The 21,694-nt window shown below is 49.3% G+C and overlaps 1 protein-coding gene across 4 annotated transcripts; it reads right to left on the bottom strand.

Moving 5' to 3' along the window:
• Positions 1 to 226: 226 nt before the first annotated feature.
• BNIP1 (BCL2 interacting protein 1) lies at positions 227 to 16,510 on the bottom strand. 4 transcript variants are annotated; one of them, XM_075541966.1, is made up of 7 exons: positions 16,353 to 16,421; positions 15,217 to 15,299; positions 9,456 to 9,548; positions 5,783 to 5,874; positions 4,504 to 4,605; positions 3,519 to 3,637; positions 227 to 804 (listed from the first exon to the last, which is right to left on the bottom strand). In XM_075541966.1, the coding sequence occupies exons 2-7, from the start codon at positions 15,250 to 15,252 to the stop codon at positions 608 to 610; spliced, it is 639 nt and encodes a 212-aa protein (XP_075398081.1). In that variant the 5' UTR covers positions 15,253 to 15,299; positions 16,353 to 16,421; the 3' UTR covers positions 227 to 607. The 4 variants fall into 4 exon arrangements, with proteins under 4 accessions (XP_075398081.1, XP_075398079.1, XP_075398080.1 ...); XM_075541967.1 differs by lacking the exon at positions 15,217 to 15,299 and adding an exon at positions 3,887 to 4,020 and having other exon boundaries at positions 666 to 804; positions 16,353 to 16,510; XM_075541964.1 differs by lacking the exon at positions 15,217 to 15,299 and having other exon boundaries at positions 16,353 to 16,510.
• Between the last annotated feature and the right edge of the window lie 5,184 nt (positions 16,511 to 21,694).

Genomic DNA, 21,694 nt, shown 5'->3' with positions numbered 1-21,694 from the left:
GCAGCCAGGATGCTGCGGGCTCCTGCTCTTGGCCGCGGGAGCCCTGGCAGCTTTCTGGGGGTCTGTAGTGTCCAGCAGAGCCTATGGCACACGGCACGTGATGGCGGCTTAGTAATTCTTTGTTGAGTGAACAGACATAATCCACGCCAAGCCCCCCAAATCTAGTCATCCAAAAAGAGACACACAGGTGCCCGGGGACACCACTGAACACAAAAAGGATCTGAGATATGAAATGCCATCCACTTTATTCAGAAACGATGTGTGGGTCCCGCCCTTCCCACTCCTCTCTCCTAGCCTCCCTGGGCCGGGCTGAGAGGGCGCCTGGGAGGGGAAGGACAGGAGGTCCTCATGTCCCTGAGGCTGGCTTGCACGTGCTGTGTGCACCTAGCTCTGGGGCGCCCTGATGATAGGCCTCCTCCCACCGCTGGGCTTGGCTTGCACTGAACGTCGCCTTCTGCAGGAAGCTGGGAGCCAGGCTTCCATCCATCTTCTCAGCCAGGGCCGCCGACTGCACACTGCTGCTCCGTGCGCCTGGCCAGGCCAGAGCAAGAGGTGTGGGCGGGTCCCAACACGGAGCTCCAAGGGCTGGAGCTGGGGCTCACAGGTCTCACAAGAACGGGAAGAGCCGCTTCTTCACAATGTAAAGGACAGTAGCGAGGAAGAGCGCCAGGGCCAGGAAGATGAGGAGCTTGTCCGTCAGCTCGCGGCGGTTGTACTTGGTGATGAGCTTCCGCCCCAGCTGGATGGTCCCCGACATGGACTTGAACTCTTCATTTGCATCCAGGATAGTTCGTGAAGAGGTGACTGCAACACAACAGGGAGGAACTGACTCAGGGGCTGTCTGATGCACTAGGCCAGGACCTGGTTGTGGCTGCAGGTTCCTCGTGCCCGAGTCAAAGACCACGAGAGACCATGGCAGGCTAGGGCACAAGTGTGTGAGGGGGAGGGACCCCACTGCCCTGGGTCCCAGCCAGCCCAGGGAGGGGTGTAGACTGTTTACACACAATGACACATGCCCATCACCAAAAAGCGCTGCCCCTGCTGCTTACCTGAGCTTTCTGAAACCACCACAAAAGCCAGCCCAAGGGGTCACGGGAGCAAGGTGAGGCCAGAAACCGAGACTGGCCAGGCCTTTCCATCTGTGAGGCTGGCCACAGGGGGCCTGCAGGAGCACAGGAGGCTGAGTGGGCTGGGACCCCCACAGCCCTCCATGAACCACTCTCCCAGGCTGCAACACTGGCCAGAGCTTCACCCTGTGGACTCCTGCACTCTGGCCACCACAGCAAAGTAGAGGCACAGGTCCTGTAAGGGCTCCCGTGCCCAGCCCGACCCGGAGGGGAGCAGCTGTGCCTGGAGAGCCGAATCCGGCTGCAGAACATCCCTCTAGCAAAATCTGATGTCAAGTGAAAAGGCAGGTGTGAACGTCTCCGCTCATCTCAGAGGGAGAACATTGCGCATGCTCGGAGGAGCCAGAAGGACCAAACAGGAACTGAGAGCAGCGGGGTGTCTGCAGGGGGACCCAGAAGTCTGTGAGTCGGGGGGTGTGGGAGCCAAGGGGCGACTCCTCTTTTTGTATCACCTAGAGCTGCGCGCACCAGGGCCGCAGCGACTAGTCCACACTGCAGGGCCTGCCAGGGGGAGGCACACACAGGATTTTGAAGGCAAGACCCGTTAAAAGGAAATAAAACTTGATCATTTTAATTATGAACTCCATAGCAATGTGTTAAGCATAGAGAGCTAACTCTTCGGATTAATCTCCCTTGTTCCTGTGCACTTTCTAAAACCGTGCCTGCTGAAAAGCTCCACGCGGCACCCCTGGGTCACACACGCTTTGGCTCCTTCTGTGGCAGGCACGTAGCTTTGCCTTTTTCCTAAACGCTTTAAGTACAGACTGCTTATCTGTTGTACACAAATAACATACATGTCACAGGGCTTTGCGAGCCACATAACTCCTCACACATTAGCTCCCAGGCACGTCGTGTGTGTGAGATTTATGTGGGGTAATGTGTGGAAACAATGTGGTCTCTTAGCTGTCCAGACTTGCCAATACATCACCACAGGGAACTGAGCAGCATGTGGAAAGAGCTGATGGAGGAGAACAACAAAAATCTCTTGGCTTTCTTCCCCCGGTGTCAGAAATAGCTAATAAGTACACCCCTAACAGCCTTCTTTCTAGAGCGCAGGGAGAATGTCACCACAGGCCCATGACCCACACCCAAGAATCACCGACACCCCGGGAGCCCTGTCTTCTGGCAACTCCTGCCCCGTCACCCCTCCCTCCCCACGACCCTGAAGCATGCTCCAAGCACCACGTCCCTCTCGGGCTTTAAACCAAGCAGCTTGTGAACCATAAAGAAGAAAGGGTGTTTCTTTCTTCAGAAGTATCTCTTCTCTAAGGTGTGCCAGCCCAGCGCCCACTCGCTCCCCAGAAACCCCCAGCCAGGCTGCTTTGGAGCTGAATTCACTGTCATTTTCAGGGCCTGGGCCTGCTCTGGGGGCCAGCGGCCTGCACGGCTCCTGCTTCTGCCTGTTCAGATGGTGCAGAGAAAACAGGGGTTCTGAATCACAGGTGACTTTTAGGGGTGCTAATGCTGACAAGGGGAGCCCTGGGGCACAGGGGCTCCACACTGGGCTGGTAACCACAGTCGGCAGTTCAAACCCACCAGCCGCGTTGTGGGAGAAAGGTGGGGGTCACCATTCCTGTAAAGAGCTGCGGGCACGAGACGCACAGGGCCCGCTCTAGCCTGTCCTCCACAGTGACCAGCTGTCACAGGGACTGGATGGCAGGGAGTTTGGGTCCTGAGTTGACTCGTATTGCGGTGGTTTGTTCTAGCCAATGGCGGTGGCTCTGTCTTTCAGAAGTATTCTGGGATACTTACTGCTGACAGCTGGGATTTATTTTAAATTACTCCAGATGGGGGGCAGGGTGAGAGAAGAGCTGGGACAAGATGGGCCCTGAGGGGTTACCTGCTGAAGCTGGGGTGGGCCCCGGGTCTCCGGACACTGAAATGCTCTCAGCACTGGCACGGTGGGTGTGAAATTGTCCCCGTGTCGGGAGGGGCGAATTCTTTTCCTGCCTTCTGAGGGTGCAGGCCTGGAGCTCCTAAGCAGCCTCTTCCCAGCCTCTGACTTTGAAAGGCGCCTCACAGTCAAGGGGACACTGCGAGAACGCTCTCAGCAATGGACCCGCAGCCCTGGTGGCGGCTGCACCATGCTTCTGGTGGGGCAGTGACTCCCACCAGATATGAATGGCCCCAGATGCCCTACCAAGCCCTGGACACAGCGGCACCAGGAGCCCCAGGGAATGCCTGTCCTGGGGAGACCTGGGCTGAGGGGTTGGGGTGATGTCCAGTCAAAGCATCGTGACCAGAGAGGCGCATGGTAAGTGTAGGCTGCCAAGCTGCCTCATGAGTGAGATGCCCCGCCAGTCAGTGGACTCCTGGTGGGCAGAGAGGGGAACTGGCATTGGCAGCTTGGGAGCTAGCGCTGCGGCCAGGTTGCTTGCCAGCCAGCCTTACCTAGGGTCTGCATGGCTTCCTCGCTCTGCTGGACCTGCTGGGACATCATCCTGCTGATGCCCATGAGGCTCTCTGTGATGCTGCTGGACGTCTGGGCCAGGTTCTCCTTGGTGGTCCGCCTAGCAGTGCAGGGAAGGGGAGAAGTTAACATGGGTAAGGCTGCATGCGGACCCACATCCAAAGGAGAGGCCACTACTGAATCAGCAGAGGATTTTTAGATGACCACGTTCTGGTAGACGAGGGGAGCATGAGCTGGATGGGAGCTGGGAAGCAACGTGGCTCAGCGTGTTAGTAGCTTCAAATGTTCATGCCTACGACGTGGTAAGCCCCTCCCTGGCCATCTCTCCAACCACCAAAGCCAAACTCACTGCAGCAAGTTGAGTCCAACCTTACAGGGCCGGGTAGAACTGCCCCTACATCCGTCCAAGACTGTAACTCTTTAGGGGAGTAGAAAGCTTCATCTTTCTCTTGCAGAGTGGCTGGTGGTTTCGAACTTCTGACCCTGTTGTAAGCAGCCTAATGTGTAACCCACTGTGCCAGCAGGGCCCCTTCATTTCTGCGTAGGACATACCAAAATGGGGGCAGAGCCTTATGTGCCCTGTGGGACTGCGATGTCTTACTATGGGAAGAACCAGAGAGGCAGCACCCACAGAGGAGACTGGGTCAGGCTGCGGGGAACAGTACTACATGCTGCTCAAGTTTTGTTTAAGGAGCAGCTAAAACGACGGGCAGATCTTTGTGCTCAAGTGAAGTCGAACGGGGTGTTAAATGCTATGACTGCATGCATGGTGGCGATGCGACTGTGAAAAAAACAAAGACTGCACAGGAAAAATGCATATCAGGATCTGGCTTATTTTCATTTTGTGATTCACACTTTCTCTCAGGTTCTAAAAACAGCTTCACTAATCAAATGAAATCTCCTTCTCCCTACGGTACATCCCCACCTTGCCAGCTGCTAGAGCCCAGAAGACATAGGAAGAGCTACCTGTGCCGGACGAGTTCTCCCCCCTGGAGAAGCTCTGCCTTCTCCAGATTGTCGATGGCAATCTTGCACGTGAGGTTCGCTTTCCTCCATGAGGTCTGGTTGCTGGAATCAGAGGCATGTGGGTGAGTTTCTGCTCTCCCTGACCCCTGCCTCTGCTCCGCCTGCCCCCAGGCTGTCAGCTCCAATCATTGCAGTTCTTCTCAACCACGGAAGGGTGGGCACGGCCCGGGCTCTGGAGTCTAGCCTTCCTGCTGCCACTCCTTCCTCTTCCCTTCTGCCTGGGACCGAGGCTTATAGTCGGGGTCCCTTGGTGGCACGGGTCAAGTCATGTAGCGGGAAGCAATCAGGAATGCACCACTTGCAGATCACGCTGGTCGCCTGTCACCTCCCACGAGCTCCTCGCTCCCCACCCCTGGCCCCACAGGAGCTCCACAGCTGACGGATGGTATGCACACAGCTGTGTCTGTCAGGGTGCTGCTGCAGGGTTCCCCACACCAGCCACAGAGCCGCAGACACACCGGTCTGGCAGGGGGAGGGCACCTAGCGAGGCTGCAGAGCCACGCCGATGAGGATCTGAGGATCGGAGCAGAAGCAGCCCTTACGAAGAGAATAATCTGCACAGAAGTCTTGGGAAGGTTACAGAGCCTCAGATCTTTTTGCAGCTACCCTCTTTCTGATTAAGATACAGAGCCAAACGTGAGGAGCGAGCTCACGTTTCATGCTGACAATCTAGCTGAAAGCGGCACACCACCACCAAATCAGTATCGAGTCAGCATGGTGCCGTAATTACATAATCAGGACCGACATGCAGTGGCAGCCCCCAGGGCAAGCTTCTTGAATATTGGGCTTGCTGGCAGTTGTTGGTTTCACTGGCTTACAGTCAAGTTCTATCCAAAGCCTTTGGACCCATCGTAAGAGGATGCACCCTGGTGGATGATTCCTGATTCCAGTTACTCTCCTTAGAGGAAAGCGCCAGTGCTGTGGGTAAGACTCGACTTGTCAGCCACAAGCTTGTGTTTTGTTTTGGTATTTCCAGAGCAGGGCCACTGTGATGAAGCTAATGACAACCATCACAGAAGCCATTGCCTTTTCGGTTTACTTTCAGATGATGAAACAGTAATAGCAAGGTGCCATGAGCAGCGACCCACCCCTCTCGGCCCTGATGGAAAAGCCCTGATCTAGTGAGACATCAGCCTGCGTGTGTGCCAACACAGCACGGCCTCGTGGCCCCAGGCGGAGCACGCACACCTACGCCCTTATCTGGCAAGGCCCAACCTACCTGAGCATCTGCTTCTTGTGATTCTCCACTTCCTGCAGCAAAGCTTGCTTCTCCGACTCCTTGTCTTGCTCTTTAGCTGACTGCTCAAGCTCCTGTGGAGAAACAGCTCTGTAGTGAAATGATTTTAGAGCCAATATAAAAGCAACGACACATGTGTGTCTCTGCCAAGGCCATAGCATGGCGCTTGGTGACACCTCTGAAGGGGGACCATAAGAAGGCTGGGTCACACACACCAAGCGTGCTTTAAATAGCTAGCTCCATCTGCCAAGACAGGTGCACCGTTGATCCGATCCTTATGCCAGGAGTGCTCAAGGAGCTGACACTGCAGGGGGTGAGGAGAGATTAGTATTATGCACGTTTGGGGGAGGCCATGAAGCTACTGAAGGAAGTTAACAGTGGCCGAACAAGCAGACACTTCAGCAGCAGAGAGATGAAAGTGTGCTGCGTTGAAGAAAAGCCCTTTAGGAAACAGAATAAATCAGTGTTACGAAGGAACAAGAGGAGAGGCAGGCCAAACACTGCCCTTCAGTAGAAAATCAGTTCAACAAATTAAGATCCATCTACATAAGGGAGTATAGGCCAATGATTTGGAAAAAGAGGAAGCTCTCTAATATTGACATGTAAGGGTTTCTAACACGGACTTTTTTTTTTTTTTAAGCAATGTTTCAGTATGTGGTAATACAAAAAAGGAGGAAGACATTTGTAAAATGTCATTTTGAGTATTGAAGTAGAAAACCTAAATAAACTAAACGAGGTTCCCTCAGTTAGTCCAGTGGAGTCATGGGCCACACAGACACCAGTCCCCACAACCCCGAGCCCAGAACCAGCTGGTGCCCAGCTACCACTGCCAACTGCTCTGAACAGGGTCACAGGACCAGAGTGGGCGAAAAATATACACCAGAAAACAAACTCCTAAGCGAGACCAGGCTTACAGGTCAGAGGAGAGACGGGGGAAGCCCTGAGCTCCGGCCCTTATCCTTCAGGTGTGGACAAAGGCTGGAGGAGGAGGAATGGAAAACCGGGACACAGGTAGGAAGAAGACAAGAGGGGCACTGAGGGGCTGCAAGGGGGGTCGGATCAGAATGTGCAGGAAATGCTGCTTGCGGAGCCAGGCTCTGCAAATCTTCACCTTTCACAGTGACGTTTCTCTAATAAATAAAAATGGTTTGAGAGAGCTGAATAGAGCAACAAAGGGGATTAAACACACACACACACACACACACACACACACACACAGGTGAACTATATAAAAGTAACACTTCCTCAAAAAAATCAAAAACCCCTAAGATTGCAATGATTAAATTGCTGGAGATGGAGGCAGAGAGAGATGAGCTAGCTATAGGGGCATTGTTGGGCTTTAAAAGTTAACAGCTGCGGCAGAAAATGCTGGGGTTCAAAACTGCCCAGTGGACCAGCTTCTCTGCCAGTCCTGCCACAGACGGCTCTGCTGATAGGGCTCTGGGGGCACGTGGAGAGAAAAGCAGTCCTCTAAACCAGCGGTTCTCAACCTGTGAGTCGCGATCCCTTTGGGGCAGGGGGTGTCCCAATGACCATTTCACAGGGGTCACCTAAGACCATCAGAAAACACATTATTTCTGATGGTCTTAGGAAGGGAGACAGCACTCCTCTATCGCAAAATGGAGCAATGTGGCTTACTACTGTTACACTAGTACTGTTACTCATGCTACACCATGCTTCAAGACACAATTTCATTTACTTGTCATGAGAAGTAAATATCTCCATCAGCCATAGAAGGCCCGACCCCTGTATCCACCTCACCCCACACGCACACGCAAGCAGCAGCTAGCATAGTCCTGGTTTCATTTCATCCCTTTGGTCCATTTTTAAGTTCTTTCAGCTAAAATTTTAAAGCGGGAAGGGAGTATACACGGCTGAATGCTCTGGTGGCTCCCCTAACTGTGGGCCAGGGATGGGAAGAGCCTGGCTGTTATGCAGAAGGCACTGGAGAGTGAGCGTGGAGGCAGTGAAGTTGAAATGCAACACATTAGCATTTGTTCTAGAATCTTCTTCTTTCTTTTCAATTGAGGTTTATAATCTGCTTTATTTTGTTATTCCGGTTAGTTTTTGTTTTTTAAAATAAGTTTCCCTGAATATGAAATTCAGGGTAAGTCAGTCTATAGAGGCAGTAAATGGGTTGATGATTCCTTGGGGGTGGCAGGGAGGTTATAACCACGCGCACAAGAATGGCGGAAATGCTCTAAAACCGACTGCGGTGGTGATTGTACAACTCTTCTCGAGGTGACTGAACCATTGAATTGCATCACATGTGAATTATATGCCAACACAACTGCTATAAAAGAAATATCTCACAATTTATAATTAAACACATTGTTTTTGTGATTAATCGCTATGCTTTAAATTATGTTCAATTTGTAACAATGAAAATACATCCTGCATATCAGTTTTTACGTGATGATTCCTAACAGTAGCAAAATTACAGTGATGAAGCAGCAATGAAGGTAATGTCATGGGCTGGGGCACCACCACATGAGGCACTGAATGAAAGGGCTGTGGCAGTAGGAAGGTTGAGAACCGCTGCTTTAAACCCTGTGATCACACCACACTGAGGACTGGGCCCGGCCACAGCACCTACTTTGCCGGCAGAGAAGGCCCAGCACTCTAAACAGCCAGTCTTCAAACGGCCCCTCCCTCTTCCCCAGTGTCTTTTGGGGCAATGTGTGTAGCAGAGGTGAATTCAGGAGCATTGACTGTGCACGTGGAAGAGGACGCTGTGCTCGGTCAAGGGGAGGGGCAGCAAAAAGAGGTAGACCCTCAACGAGGTGGGCTGACAAGGTGGCTGCAACAGTGTACTCCTTGAAGAATAATTTTGAGGATGGCACAGGACTGGGCAGCGTGTGTCCCTCAGTTGTGCACAGGGTCACTATGAGCTGGACCCGACAACACCGAACGACAAATGCATATTGTGTGTCGGGTGACTAGAGACACAGGGAAGAAGGCACTGGGCAGACGAGGGGCTGGACTGGGGAACATGGGGAGGGTTGGAGAGAGCCGTGACTTGGTAAGTTAGGTACCGCCGAGTAGCTTCCGACTCCCAGTCACCCAGGTACACAGACGACACACTGCCCTGTCCTGCATCATCCTCACGGCCCTTGCTGTGTCTGAGCCTACTCTTGTCGCCATTGTGTTGATTCATCCTGTTGTGGGTGTTCTTGTTCAATGATGTCCTTGTCCCAGGACGGGCTCTCCTGAGCGCATGCTCAAAGCACAGGAGATAGTACCATCCTCTTCTGAGGAGAACGCTGGCCGCACGTCTTCCAAGGCAGACGTAGGTGTTTGTTCCCTGGCAATCCATGGTCTCTCCATTATTGTTCACCAATACCGTAATTCAAAGACGGAGATGCTTCCTCTGCCTTCCTTCCACACTGTCCAGCTTCCATGTGCACTGGAAGTGGGGAGTGCGCTAGTGACACGTAAGTACTGAAATGGTGACAGGGTTTTCGGGCGCCCGCCCTCCACAAGGGTCCACAGTCACAGGCTCCGGATCTTGCCCTGGATGCCAGGTTGGCACAGGGCTGCGCTCGCCGTCAAACGGTTTCCTACGTCAGCCCTCGCGGAGCCACTGATGCAGAGGCGAGTCTCAGGGCCAGGCCCCCTCCCCTGCTCTCCGGCATCTTGCACGGAGGCCACTCACCTGGATTCTGTGCCGTAACTGCTGAAACTTCTCTTTGACTTTAGTGTTCAGTTCCGTAAGTGCGCCGAGTGGTCCCGAGCAATCGCGGATATCCTAGGAAACAGGGAAGAGATGCAGGGATGAAGGGGTACTGGGATCAGCGAGGCCATCTGTGCACAGAGCCACTCATCCCCATCTCGCTAGCCTCTGTGACACCAGTCACCCCTTCATGCACACCTCGTTTCCCATCCTCCCCAAGAGTGTCTTTAAGTAGACCAGAGAAGAGCCAGGCACGAACACCGCTCTGGCCTGGCCTAATTATGGGCTCCTAAAGTTTAGCAAAGGAGCCCGAAGGGGCTCATGTGCTAAGTGGAAGTCCAGTGACTTGAAAGCGGGAAGTCCAAGTCCTTAGACATTATGGCCTTGTCTCCTCTTTTACCCTCTGGGGTAGTCTACTCTGCCCTACATGGGTACTACGGGTTGCAATCGACTCAACGGCAAGAGGTTTTGTCTTGATTGTTTTGAAGGTTTAAAAAGAGTCCCAACGAGGGCAACGAATGTATAAGGGTGCTTTACTCAATTGATGTACGTATGGATTGTGATAAGAGTTGTATGAGCCTCAATAAAAAAATTTTAAAAAAATAAAGAGTTCCCAGGCTGTGCAAACTCCCACAGCTCCGCCACTGACCGTGCTCAGGGGCACAATTCTGCTCAGACACAGGGCGGGGAGGCAGAACCAGCTGGAAGACAAAACCCCGCGGGGCCAATATGACAGAGTTCAAGCTGCTGAAATGTCCAACAGGCAGAGGCATCCCAAAGTGATTCTATTAATTTACATCTTCCCAACTTGACAACCAAAATGCTTACGCATCATCCAAGTTGACCCCCTTCAAACTGGGACGGGGCTTCAAAAATGGAATTTCCTCACAATTTTTAAGTCCTTCCATATGAATTCAGTTTCACAGACATAGTTCCACCACTCGTGCTGTCAGTGTGTCGTGCTGTGGTGGTTTGTGCGTTGCTGGGCTGTGTCCCGGGCATTTCAAATACCAGCAATCACACAAAGGGAACAGGTTCCAGCGGAGCTTCTGGACTGAGAGCAGACAACGAAGAAGGAAGAGGCAGTCCACCTCTGAGGGAGAGGGGAAACCGTGACGGAGGAAGAGCTGCCTCCTCACAACAGAGTCAACCTCAAGGATGTGGACGGAGCAACGCGTGGCTCAGCGAGAAGAGTCAAGGGCACACGTCCAGTAATAATCAGAACATGGACTGTACAAACATAGGAAAACTGGAAGTGGTGAAAAGGGAACAAGGGCAGGATACAAGATTCATGTCCCAGGCCTTATGAACCAAAGAGAACTGGTATTGGCCATTCTGAATTGGGCGAGCATGTGGGGCATCGCATCCACTGTCAAAAACCAAGAGATATCCCAAAGTACAATGTTATGAGTGACAGGAACATATCCACAGGTCTACAAGGAAGGCCAGTTAACATATCCATAACTATCACTCACATTTACACACCAACTACTAACGCAGTGTGATAGTAAGGTTTTTGGTGCCAACTAGGCCTCCATAGGAACATGTGGGCGGAATTTAATCGGGTTGCAGGGTGATTGAAGGGAAACCGAGATAAATACTTTATACGGGTTGCTGCTTGAGCTAGTTCTTTGCCTCAACCGTGACCTTGAGGCTGGCGGGTCCTGTCGCTGGGCATCACTTGAGCTCAAGATCCCATCAGGTCTGCTTCACGAAGTTCCTGAGCTACTGACTGCTGCTGTCCCCCCTGCTGCCTGCGGCCCACTCTGCCTGTCATGCCACTTGCTTCCTGGACCTTGGACCGGACAGCCCACTTAGTTGAAAGACCTTCAGTATATTAACTGTTTCATGAAAGTGAGTTAAAATGAGCCCTCTGTGCTGCTGTGTGGACTAATTAGCTGTTATATTCCTTCTCGCTGTCTGTCTGTCTGTCTATCCATCCATCCATCCATCCCCTGGTTTTGTTTCTAGAGAATCTATCTATCTATCTATCTATCTATCTATCTATCTATCCATCCATCCATCCATCCACCCACCCACCCACCCACCCACCCATCCATCCATCCATCCATCCATCCATCCATCCATCCATCCATCCACCCATCCCCTGGTTTTGTTTCTAGAGAATTCTGCCTAACACAATAAAGAAGGAGAAATCCAAAACATATGATCAAGAACTGTTGATAGTAACTGGTGACTGGAATGAAAAAATTAGAAAGAAAGACGAAACTACGACCTTGGTGTTAGAAAGACCAAACCACTTATTTACTCACCGCAAATACCTTTTTCAACAACACAAATGGGGGTTATACATGCAGACCTCACTGGACAAAAACAGAAAAAACCCGATTGACCTTGTCTGTGAAAAGAGGAAATGATGAAGAAGCTCAGTATCATCAGTCAGAACAATGTTGGGTTAAATATAAATCAGACCATCAACTGCAAATTCAAATGGAAGCTGAAGAAAGTGAAAACAGCCCAAGGAAGCCGCAATATGACCTTGAGCATATCCCACCGGAACCTGGAGCCCATCTTCAGAACAGATTCGGCACACTGAACACTAAGGGTCAAAAAACCGATGAATTACCCCAGTTCTATCTTACAAATCCGGCTACACCAGGATGTGTACCGGAACAGCTAGAGCTGGTAACACAGGGCATGTAGGGCAGATGAACCCCTCAGGGCCAGTAACGGGAGTAGTGGTATCAGGAAGGGAAGGGGAAGGTGGAGTAGAAAACGGGAACCGATCACAATGATCTACATATAACCCCCTCCCACGGGGATGGACAACAGAAAAGTGGGTGAAGAGAGACAGTGGTCAGTGTAAGACATGAAAAAAATTATTAATCATCAGGGGTTCATGAGGGAGGGAGGGTGGGGAGCGGGGGAAATGAGCCGATACCAAGGCCTCACATGGAAAGAAAATGTTTTGATGATGGAAACATGCACAAATGTGCTTGACACAATAGATGGATGAATGGAGTGTGATAAGAGCTGTAGGAGCCCCCAATAAAATGATAAAAAAACAAAAACCGTATGAACCGTAGGATGGCACCAAGAACATACGTATATACTTGTGTATAAGCCCAGCTTTCCAGCACATTTAGGTGCCTCGGCTGATATTCGGGTTGGCATATACTCGAGTATATATGAATACATGAAGAAAGCAAAAGGTCATTAAAAAACCAGATTGGTAAGGTCCAAATAGCTATCAGAAGAAACCCTGAGACTTGCTCCAGAACACAGAACCGTTAAAGCAACTGAAAGCAAGGAAGAAGTAAAAGAGGGGAACAGGGAATTTCAGAGGGCAGCTCGGGATGATAAAGCGAGAGTATTATAACAAAACATGCAGAGACCTGGAGTTAGAAAACCCAAAGGGAAAAACACATTTAGGATTTCTCAAGCTGAAAGAACGGAAGAAAACAAATCAAGCCGTGAGTTGAAACGTTCAGGGATTCTACAGGTGACACATTAAGTGTGATGCAGGAAGCATGAAACAATGGAAGAAGAGTCTTACTCCCATAGAGAGCTCCAGTCTCGGAAACCCACAGCGGCAGTTCTGCCCTGCCCTGTAATCACCATGAATCAGACCGACTCGGGGCAGTAGGTCTGGTTTGGTGAATTACACTAGAAAGAAATGGCTGATTTCAACCATTTCCAGAGGAGGTGTTGTTCGGGGCTTATCTAGTTGGCCGACTCACAGCAACTCTTGTACAACAGAGACAGCACTGCCAAGTCCGGTGCCAGCCTCACAACTGCTCTCATGTTTGGCCCATCGATACAGGCACCATGTCCATTCATCCGCTTCGTTTTCGCCGCCCCACTATATTACCAAGCATGATGTCCTTCTCCAGGGACTGGTCTCTCCTGACCACACGGCCAACATACTTGAGACAAAGTCTTGTCATCCTGACTCTGAGGAGCATTCTGGTTGTACTTCTTCCAAGACAGATGTTTGCCCTTTGGCAGTCCCTGCTCCTTTCAATGTTCTCCTCCAGCACCATACTTCCAGTGCATCGATTCTTCTTCAGTCTTCCTTATTCATGATTCACCTTTCACATGCACATGAGGCAGTGGAAAATACCATGGCTTGGTCCTCAAAGTAATACCCTGGTTTTTCAATACTTTAAAGAGGTCTTGGGTAGATTTATCCAACGCAATGCAACATTTGATCTCATACCTCCTTCTTCCAGGAGCATTGATTGTGGATCCACGCGAGACAACATCTTTGACAACCTCAATCTTGTCTCCATTGATCATGATGTTACCTGCTGGCTCAGTTGTGAGGACTTCAGTTTTCTTTTTATTGAGTTGTAATCCATACTAAAGGCTGTAGTCCTTCAGGAGGGAGTGCATCATTAAAACGTGATGGTACTGAAGGAAGATGCTCAAGGTGCACCGAAGGTACCGGATTTAAACAAGGGCGTAAGAATATCGCGATGTTTCGGAAAGTGAGTGCAGCACTGGAGGGGCTCATTCCTCTCTGCCAAGAAACTGATCAACTAACTACTTGCCCACGAACTAGAAGAGATCCATCTTGGTAACCGTTCATAGAAAGGTGAGCTGAGTGGATGTGGAAATTAGCAACACTATGAATGTCACCTGCAAGTGAAGCTTTGCTGAAGACAACTCAAAAAATGATTGCAGCAGTGCATCACAGGGAGCTGCCAGACATGTCAGCTGGAGTCAGACGACGTGGAACAAGCGACATCACTGGTGACAACAGATGAATCTTGCCGGAAAGCAGGGACCACCCTAAAGATGCTCACTTGTGCTTTACTGACTATGTGAAGGCATTCCCCTGTGTGGATCACAACGGACGAGGAAGAACGTCGGGAAGAAGGGGCATCCCAGACCACTCGTCGTGCTGATGCAGAGCAGTCAAAGGATGCTGCAGGGACGCGCGTCAAGAAGGGCTGGTGTCACGGTTGCATCTTTCACCACACTTATTCAATGGGTGCCCGAGAAGATGAGAAGCTGGGCCACAGGAAGAAAAACGTGGTTTGAGAAAGACTGCTGAACAAGGGATGATATGCACATGACAGAACCGTGCGTGCTGCGAGCGAGAGGGCTTGAAGCACTTGCTGCTGAAACTACCACTACAGCCTGCAGGAGGGCCACGCCTCAACACAGAACAAAGGACCTCACGTCCCGACCAAAACAGGCGACACGAGAGGAAAGGCTAAGGCTGTCGAGGAGTTCACTTATTTGGCACCAGCTGAAGTCCATAAAAGCAGCGGTCGGGGCGCAAATGACGTGTTGGACTGGATAACCTGGCTGCCACAGTCCCCTTTAAAGTGGTCAGGAGCATGGTGGTCACTTTGGGGCTCAGATGCAGGGTATTTCTCAGTCACGTGAAAGTTGGAAAAGGGAAATGAAAGGCAGGTGATGAATGGATGCACCTGAACCGTGGTGCTGGTGAAGAGTCCTGGAAGTGCCCTGGACTGCCAAAAAGGGCTAATCAATCTGTCCAGGAAGAAATCCAGCCAGCGTGCTCCTTCGAAGTGAGGGCGGGGAGACTTCGTCTCATGCTCTTTGGACATGTTGTCAGGAGAGCCCAGTGCCTGGGGAAGGACATCTTGCCTGATGAAGTACAGGGCGGGAGAAAGTGGGAGACTGGACTGGAACAACAGGCTCAAACTGGCCACGGCTGTGAGAATGGTACAGGGCTTCATTCAGGAAGACTGGTAGCTACTCACAAGGAACTCTGATCCAAGAGTCTATACCAGGACACAGAACATACTTTCAAAATCTCCTGGAATTCAATTTCTGGAGCCATGGAGGCGGGATGAACCTCTGATACGACTGCAGAGATGATCTTTAACCCTGGAACCAAAAACATCCTCTGGAGTTTTCCTACAAATTAACGAAAGTTGGGCTTAACAAGTAACAAATGGCTGGCGTCCTTGGGCACTGAGCATTTTTGAGATCTGTCTGTGGGAGCTCATGTAGATGGCTAACAGCAACCGGAGAGCTCCACAGGAAACAAGTGGAGCAGTGAATGTGTCAGTGCTGGAGGGACGATGTCCAAAAGGAGGGTGAGGATGGAGGCAGGCACAGGAATGGATTACTATCATTAAATTGTACACATAACAATTGTTCAGCTGTGTTCGTGTTCTCTCTCTCTCTCTCTCTCTCTATATATATATATATATATATGTATACACACACACACACACATATATATACATACATACATACACACACATATCAACATTATGCAAACTAAAATACTTAAGTTTTAAAATCAGGCTTCCCTTTGCATTCTTACTGGACATTGTCAAGCGATCTCTTGCACTACTGCCTCTGAAACAGCAGTCTCCCAGCACTGGCTGCGGGCGGGCTAGGACAAGGAGGCCGGCCTCTAAGGCAGATCCTTTCCCATAGCGGAACCGTTTGGAGCTGCCTCCCACCGGAGGAGCCGCCCTCCGACCGACCGCCGCCGGGGCGCTGGACTCCATCCTCACGTGGGGTCGCGGCTACTTCCCTTCCGCTGGGGCCTCGTGCCCGGCGGGCTGCCCGCTGCCGGGGCACCCACAGCGGGGGCGGGGAGTCACGGGTGACAGCTGAGTTGCGGCTAGGGGCGGGGCAAAGGCCAGGTGGGGACGGGGGCAGATCCCACCTAGAGGAGGCGGGCTGCGGGTCGAGAGGTAAGGGAGGCCGGGAAAAGGGAAAGCCAGGAGCATCCGGAGGGAAGCTCAAGGCCACCAAGCACGGGACGGGACCAAACGACGACTAGGGGTTCTCGGCCAGGGGGCGCGGCCCACGCCGCGAAGCGCCAAGTGGGGAATTTCGGGAGTGCGGACGCTGAGCACCAAGAGAACTGGCGGAGCTCGGGTTAGAGCGGTTGGCGTCCGCAGGGGGGCTGGTAATTCGTACCTGGATAAGCGCCTTCACCTCCAGGTCGAATTTGACGATCTCTTGGTTACAGATCCGTACGTGGACGTCTTGAGGAGCCGCCATGTTGGGACGCCTACTACGGGCAGCGGCGGTGCCCAAAGTTCACATGCTTTTTTTTTTTTTTCCAATCCCGTTCCGCCTTCTTTCCCTCCCCGCAGCGCCCCCTGGAGGTCGGCTTGAGCAAGGGTGGCGGGAGCGGGAGGCCGGCGCGGGAACCGCGCGCATGCTCCTGACCGCCCTTGGGCGGGTGGGCCCCGAAGTGGAGCGGGCAAGGTCAGCCTCGCCTATTGGTTTGCCCCAATAAAACCAGACAGGACATGGAAGACCCTCGGAGGGTGGCCTTTCCCCATCTCCTGCCCATGTACTTCCCCGTTCTAATACCGTTTTAAATATAAGAAAAACCAACCGACCAAACAAAAAACAACGAAGAAACTTAAAAATACTACGTAACTGGAATATCTTTGGGAAATGAAACTTAACAAAATTTTATATTTCTCTTATTTTCGTATTTTTAAAGTTTCTAGAGTGAGTATAAATTGAAGTAAAAGGAAAAAATAGTTTTTTGGGTTTGTTTTTTTTAATGGAATTCAAAGAGTCATTTTCTCTTGTCCCTTCACTACACTGTTGGGGGACTCTTTCTAGAATGCAGAGCTTGATCACATTGCCTCCCTGCTCACAGCCGTGATTCCCTAGTGGTTCCCTTTGTGCACTAGATGAACCAACACTATGACCGTCACTGGAAGAGTTTTGATGGCTTCAGTAAAATCATGTAAAAGCAGGACCCCAAGAAATGGCGGTGCTGTTTGGTTTCAGTTGACCACGTTTCTTGGCTGGTCTTTGATTCCGCAAGAACTTCCTGGATCTGTAGCCTTGGCCTTCCCCATTCTACTGTTTTGTGCAGCTCACTTCAACAAACCTCAGTTGTGGACCGAAGTGTCTGCTTCTCTCTCCATCCTTACAATCGCCCGTGAAACACCTAAACTCAAGTGTGGTGAGGTGAATTGTGTTCCCCAAAATGATATGCTCTAGTTCTAACTTGTGAACCAGATGTTTGTAAGCAGAGTTTTTGAGGATGGTAGCATGAGGTCACACAAAAGCGGGGTGGCTCATAATCCAATGATTGGTGTCTTTATAAAAGCCACCTGATTTATGGCCCTGTTACTGCAGCCCTAGGAAACAAATATACCTAGTCTTGCAGATCAGAAGACAAAGTAGACTAACCTGCCCCAAGTTTACCCAATTGAAAGTAGGGATCCTTAGCTGAAGTTCACATCTCTCCAACCACAAATGTTCATTAACCCTTGGGTGTTGTACCGACAAAGCTATGTGACTTTCTCCTCCATTTAATTTCTATGGTTGGCACACCCCTCCCAAAAGCCATTATCTCATGCCTGTACCTAAGAGACAAGGTAACACACAAGCTTTGATATCCACTGACTGGAATCCTGCTCTCTTCGAATCTTGCTCCACAACTCACTTTGGAATTCGGTCTCAATCTCATTAGGGCCTATAACTTACTTCACAGGTATACTTTGAGTATTATTTAACACTCATACATGAAAGGCACCAAGCTCGCTACTGAACAGATGGCAGGAGCTCCATATGCATTTGCTGCTCAGAATAGATTACTGATTTCCGAGCACGTGTGTGGCGGGCACTGTACCTACCCCCTCTGTGCCTCATGGGTTTCACCCCATTTAACCCTCACAGCAGCCCTAGGCCAGTGGGTCTCCACCTTCCTCAGGCCGCAACCCTTTCATACTGTTCCTCATGTGGCGGTGACCCCCAACCGTAACATTCTTGTTGTTGCTAATTGAGAACTGTCATTTTGCTACTGTTAAAGCAGTGATTATTCACAAAACATTATGTAATTATATACTGTAAAAATATTTCTAATTACAAATAATGAAATGTTGTCTTGAAGCATGGTGTAACATAGGTAAGTTTTCACGCCGGGTACTCATCTGTGGGCTGATCTGCATGTGGGCGGACCCTCCTAGAGATGGATAGAGGAGTGGTGTCTCGGGTTCCTAAGACCATCTCCTATGAAAGGGTCGTTCGGCCCCCAAATGGGCTGAGACCCGCAGGTTGAGAATCTCTGCCCTAGGAGGTAGAAAGAGCAGCATTTGAATAGACTCAGAGAGAAACAATTTCTCTAAGACCACAAACCAACGGAATCACTAGGTCAAAGGGCAGATGCATCTTTTTAAAATTCTGATACATGCTTCCAACTTGCTCTCCATAGGGGTTATTATCAATCTATGGTTCCACAAGCAATACATGTCTGCTTTTACACCTATGGTATATTCAACAGGTTAATAGTTGGAGTTTTGCCAATCTGGTGAGGTGAAAGGACAATGCTTTAGTTTGCATTTCTCTTACCATAAATTCGGCTAAAGGTCGCTTCCTGTATTTATTTTGGTCTTTTTAAAAACTGGGTTGGTCTTTTTCATGTTTCCAGGTCTTTATTAGGAAAATTAGCCCTCAAGAGTTACATTTTATTTCCTGTCTACAGAATTTTGACTTGGTTTATGAGACTCTATGGCCATGAATATTTTATATTCCTCATAGAACGTTCAGTTTTCACTTATGGCTTCATTTGGGGTCCAATTAGAAATGCCTTCCCGGCCCACAAGAATCTTAAGGACTCCTCCCATGTTTCCTTCTAGGGTTATTTTATACATCTTTACCCATTTTCAAATATGTGCTGGCTCACATGAACCCATCTTCTCCTCACTGGTTCTAAATGATACCATTTTCCACAAATTCTCATACTTGAATCTATTTCTAGACTTTCTATTATGTTCTACTCATTCATGCACTAAAATGACACCATTTTGTTGCTTGTGAGCACTAAGCTCATTCTTTTCCCTCATTCAGCATCTACATTTTATTACCCCCACCCCTTATGAATTTTAGTTTTGTCTTGCTTTTGATCTTTTATTGGAATGGCATTCAATATTTAACTGAAAGGCCGACAGCTTTATCATGACTGCTTCTGTTCAAGAGCTCTTTTCTTTGTTCAGGGCTTCCGTGTGTCCTTTAGAAGATTTTAATCTGGAGTTCCTGGAGGTCTCCTGAGAAGAGTACGTGTTAAGCGAACGAGTGCTGGCTGAAGGACGCCATCTCCTTGTGGTGGTGGTGGTAGATGTCACAAAGGTTCCTGACTAAAGGCCCTGCCAGTAGGGATAAGTTGAAGTCTTGCTACAAAGTCATAAGACACTTATCAAAAACAAAACTATCAAAATGTGGCTGGAATCCTGGTAGCATAGTGGTTACGAATTGAGCTGGTAACCATGAGGTCTGCAGTTCAAAACCGCCAGTTGAGGGAGAAATATAAGGCTTTTTATGACCACATAGAGTTACAATCTCCCAACTCACAAGAGCAGTTCTACCCTGACCTATGAGTCACAAGTGACTCAATGGCAGGGAGTTTAGCTTTAGCTTTTTTAATGTTTTAAATCAAAGTATGAAACAATTGTTTCTTGACATTGCCTCCATCTAGGTCTATACACTTCTGAAGGTAGTGGTTTCATCTCACTAGCCCCCCGTAGTAGTTTGGGCATTCTCAAGAAATGTAAACATGTTGCTTTTCAATGTGACTTTAAGTTTCAGGAAGAAAAGGAAGTCTGAAGCGGCAGGATCAAAGCTGCAGGATGGATGGCGTGAGGTTTCCCAATGAAAGTGTAGCTGGACAGTCATTGTTGCCCTTGAAGGAGAGGTGCATTGTCTTGATGGAGGAAAATTTTTTCCTTTTTCCTCACCGAAGCAGTTATCAATTTTCTTAAAATGTATTAGACTGTGTTTGCTCTATGTCCATCAAGAAAAATCTATCAAAATGAGCCCTTATATAATAATTTAAAAAAACCAGTTGCTGTTAGATAACCTTCTGAGTCGAGTTCTCTTGCCTTGAATTTTAACTGGCTCAACAGATGTCCTTGGAAGGCACTGTGTATTGATTGGACTTGTTCCGTTAGGCACGCTCCTAAGACAAAGGCAAATGTATGACAGAAAGAAGTCTGCACCATCCCAATTGCAGACATGTTTACATGTGTTTTGTTTAGAATAAACTCATACATGCATTACCTAGGATCCTAGAAGCAATACACTTTTTACTTAACCTCACATATGCCCGGCCTAGCTTGGACTCTTATTCAGAATTACTAAACACAAATATATATAAAGGTGTTTATCAGGAGAAATCACTCACCCAAAGAACTAACAGGAGAAATGAGTATAGACAATGCTCTATACTATGAAGAATGCAAATGTTGTATCAAGTACTCCTACATAACTACACTTCACTGAAGTATTTAAAAATTAGCCCAAAGTGTTGTTTGTTTTTAAGAAAGGGGGAGTCCTGTGTCCACTATCAAGAGAGGGGGCAGCATGGTCAACAGTGTGCTGCCCTTCTGGTGGGAGCTCTTTGCCATGGGTTATCTTGACGAGGACTGCATGGCTGCCTTGGGAAACAATGGAAAAGGCGTAGAGAGGGGTAAGACAAAAGCACAAGACAGTTCCAAATCTTTTCATCTTTTTTTATTTTAAATTACAAAGGATGTTGCATACACTGATGAATCTGTATCTGACTAGAAGTGTCGAGGGGTTGGAAGGTGACAGAAAACAAAGGCAACCTTTGGATTGCCTTTTCTTCTGAAAAGAAAAACTGCACAACTGTTAACCAACATTTAATAGAATAATTTTTTAAACAGTTCATGCGTCAACAAGATAAAAATTCTCTCCAGACAAGAGACAAGACTGAATCCAATAAAAAGTTTCTTAGCTCCAGTTGGGGGAGAAAAAGAAAAAACAACAGAAACAAACAATTCTACAGGAATATTTATGAGAGTATTACAAACAGGATCCCACACAACTATGCAAGAGGTTGCCGCGTCACACAAACAAATGCTTTCAATTCTTGTCCTCCCGCCCTTCTCTCATGACTTTCTATGTGCTGTCAGCCCTAGCTTCAGTGTTAACCACAAATACTAGGCTGTAGGGAAAATCCCAGGGAGAGAAGGTAAAATAAGCAGGCAGTGACATACAGTATAATAAAAATGTGGTGGAAAGGCAGATACAGTGGAAAGAGAGGTTTACTTCTGTTATTTGGGTCTGAAAAGAAAAAGGGCGAAGGGCAAGACACAGTAGTCAGTCCCGCTTCCCATCCACCCGGAATTTAATAAACTACACTGGTATGTTTACATTGTTAGGAAGAGGCAAACCTAGTTCATCTGAACTTGGCACAAAAAACATCCCCTCCTCTGATGTTCTTTCCTAGTCAGTTGCCAAGTCTCCCATTCTAAAATGCCATTTGGAAGCAG

Source organism: Tenrec ecaudatus, chromosome 2 (assembly GCF_050624435.1).
Source record: "Tenrec ecaudatus isolate mTenEca1 chromosome 2, mTenEca1.hap1, whole genome shotgun sequence".
Lineage (NCBI taxonomy): Eukaryota > Metazoa > Chordata > Mammalia > Afrosoricida > Tenrecidae > Tenrec > Tenrec ecaudatus.
Note: the sequence above shows the minus strand (reverse complement) of the source record. Positions and strands in the feature narration are given on the sequence as shown.

What these genes read in the sequence shown, in the direction of transcription:
- BNIP1 (XM_075541964.1), bottom strand. Translation starts at nt 16,436, where the DNA reads ATGGCGGCTCCTCAAGACGTCCACGTACGGATCTGTAACCAAGAGATC. An exon ending in GGAGAACTCGTCCGGCACAG is followed by an intron (nt 3,638 to 4,503) that starts GTAGCTCTTCCT and finishes CTGCACTGCTAG; the next exon opens with GCGGACCACCAAGGAGAACC. An exon ending in GGAAGCCATGCAGACCCTAG is followed by an intron (nt 805 to 3,518) that starts GTAAGGCTGGCT and finishes GTTGTGTTGCAG; the next exon opens with TCACCTCTTCACGAACTATC.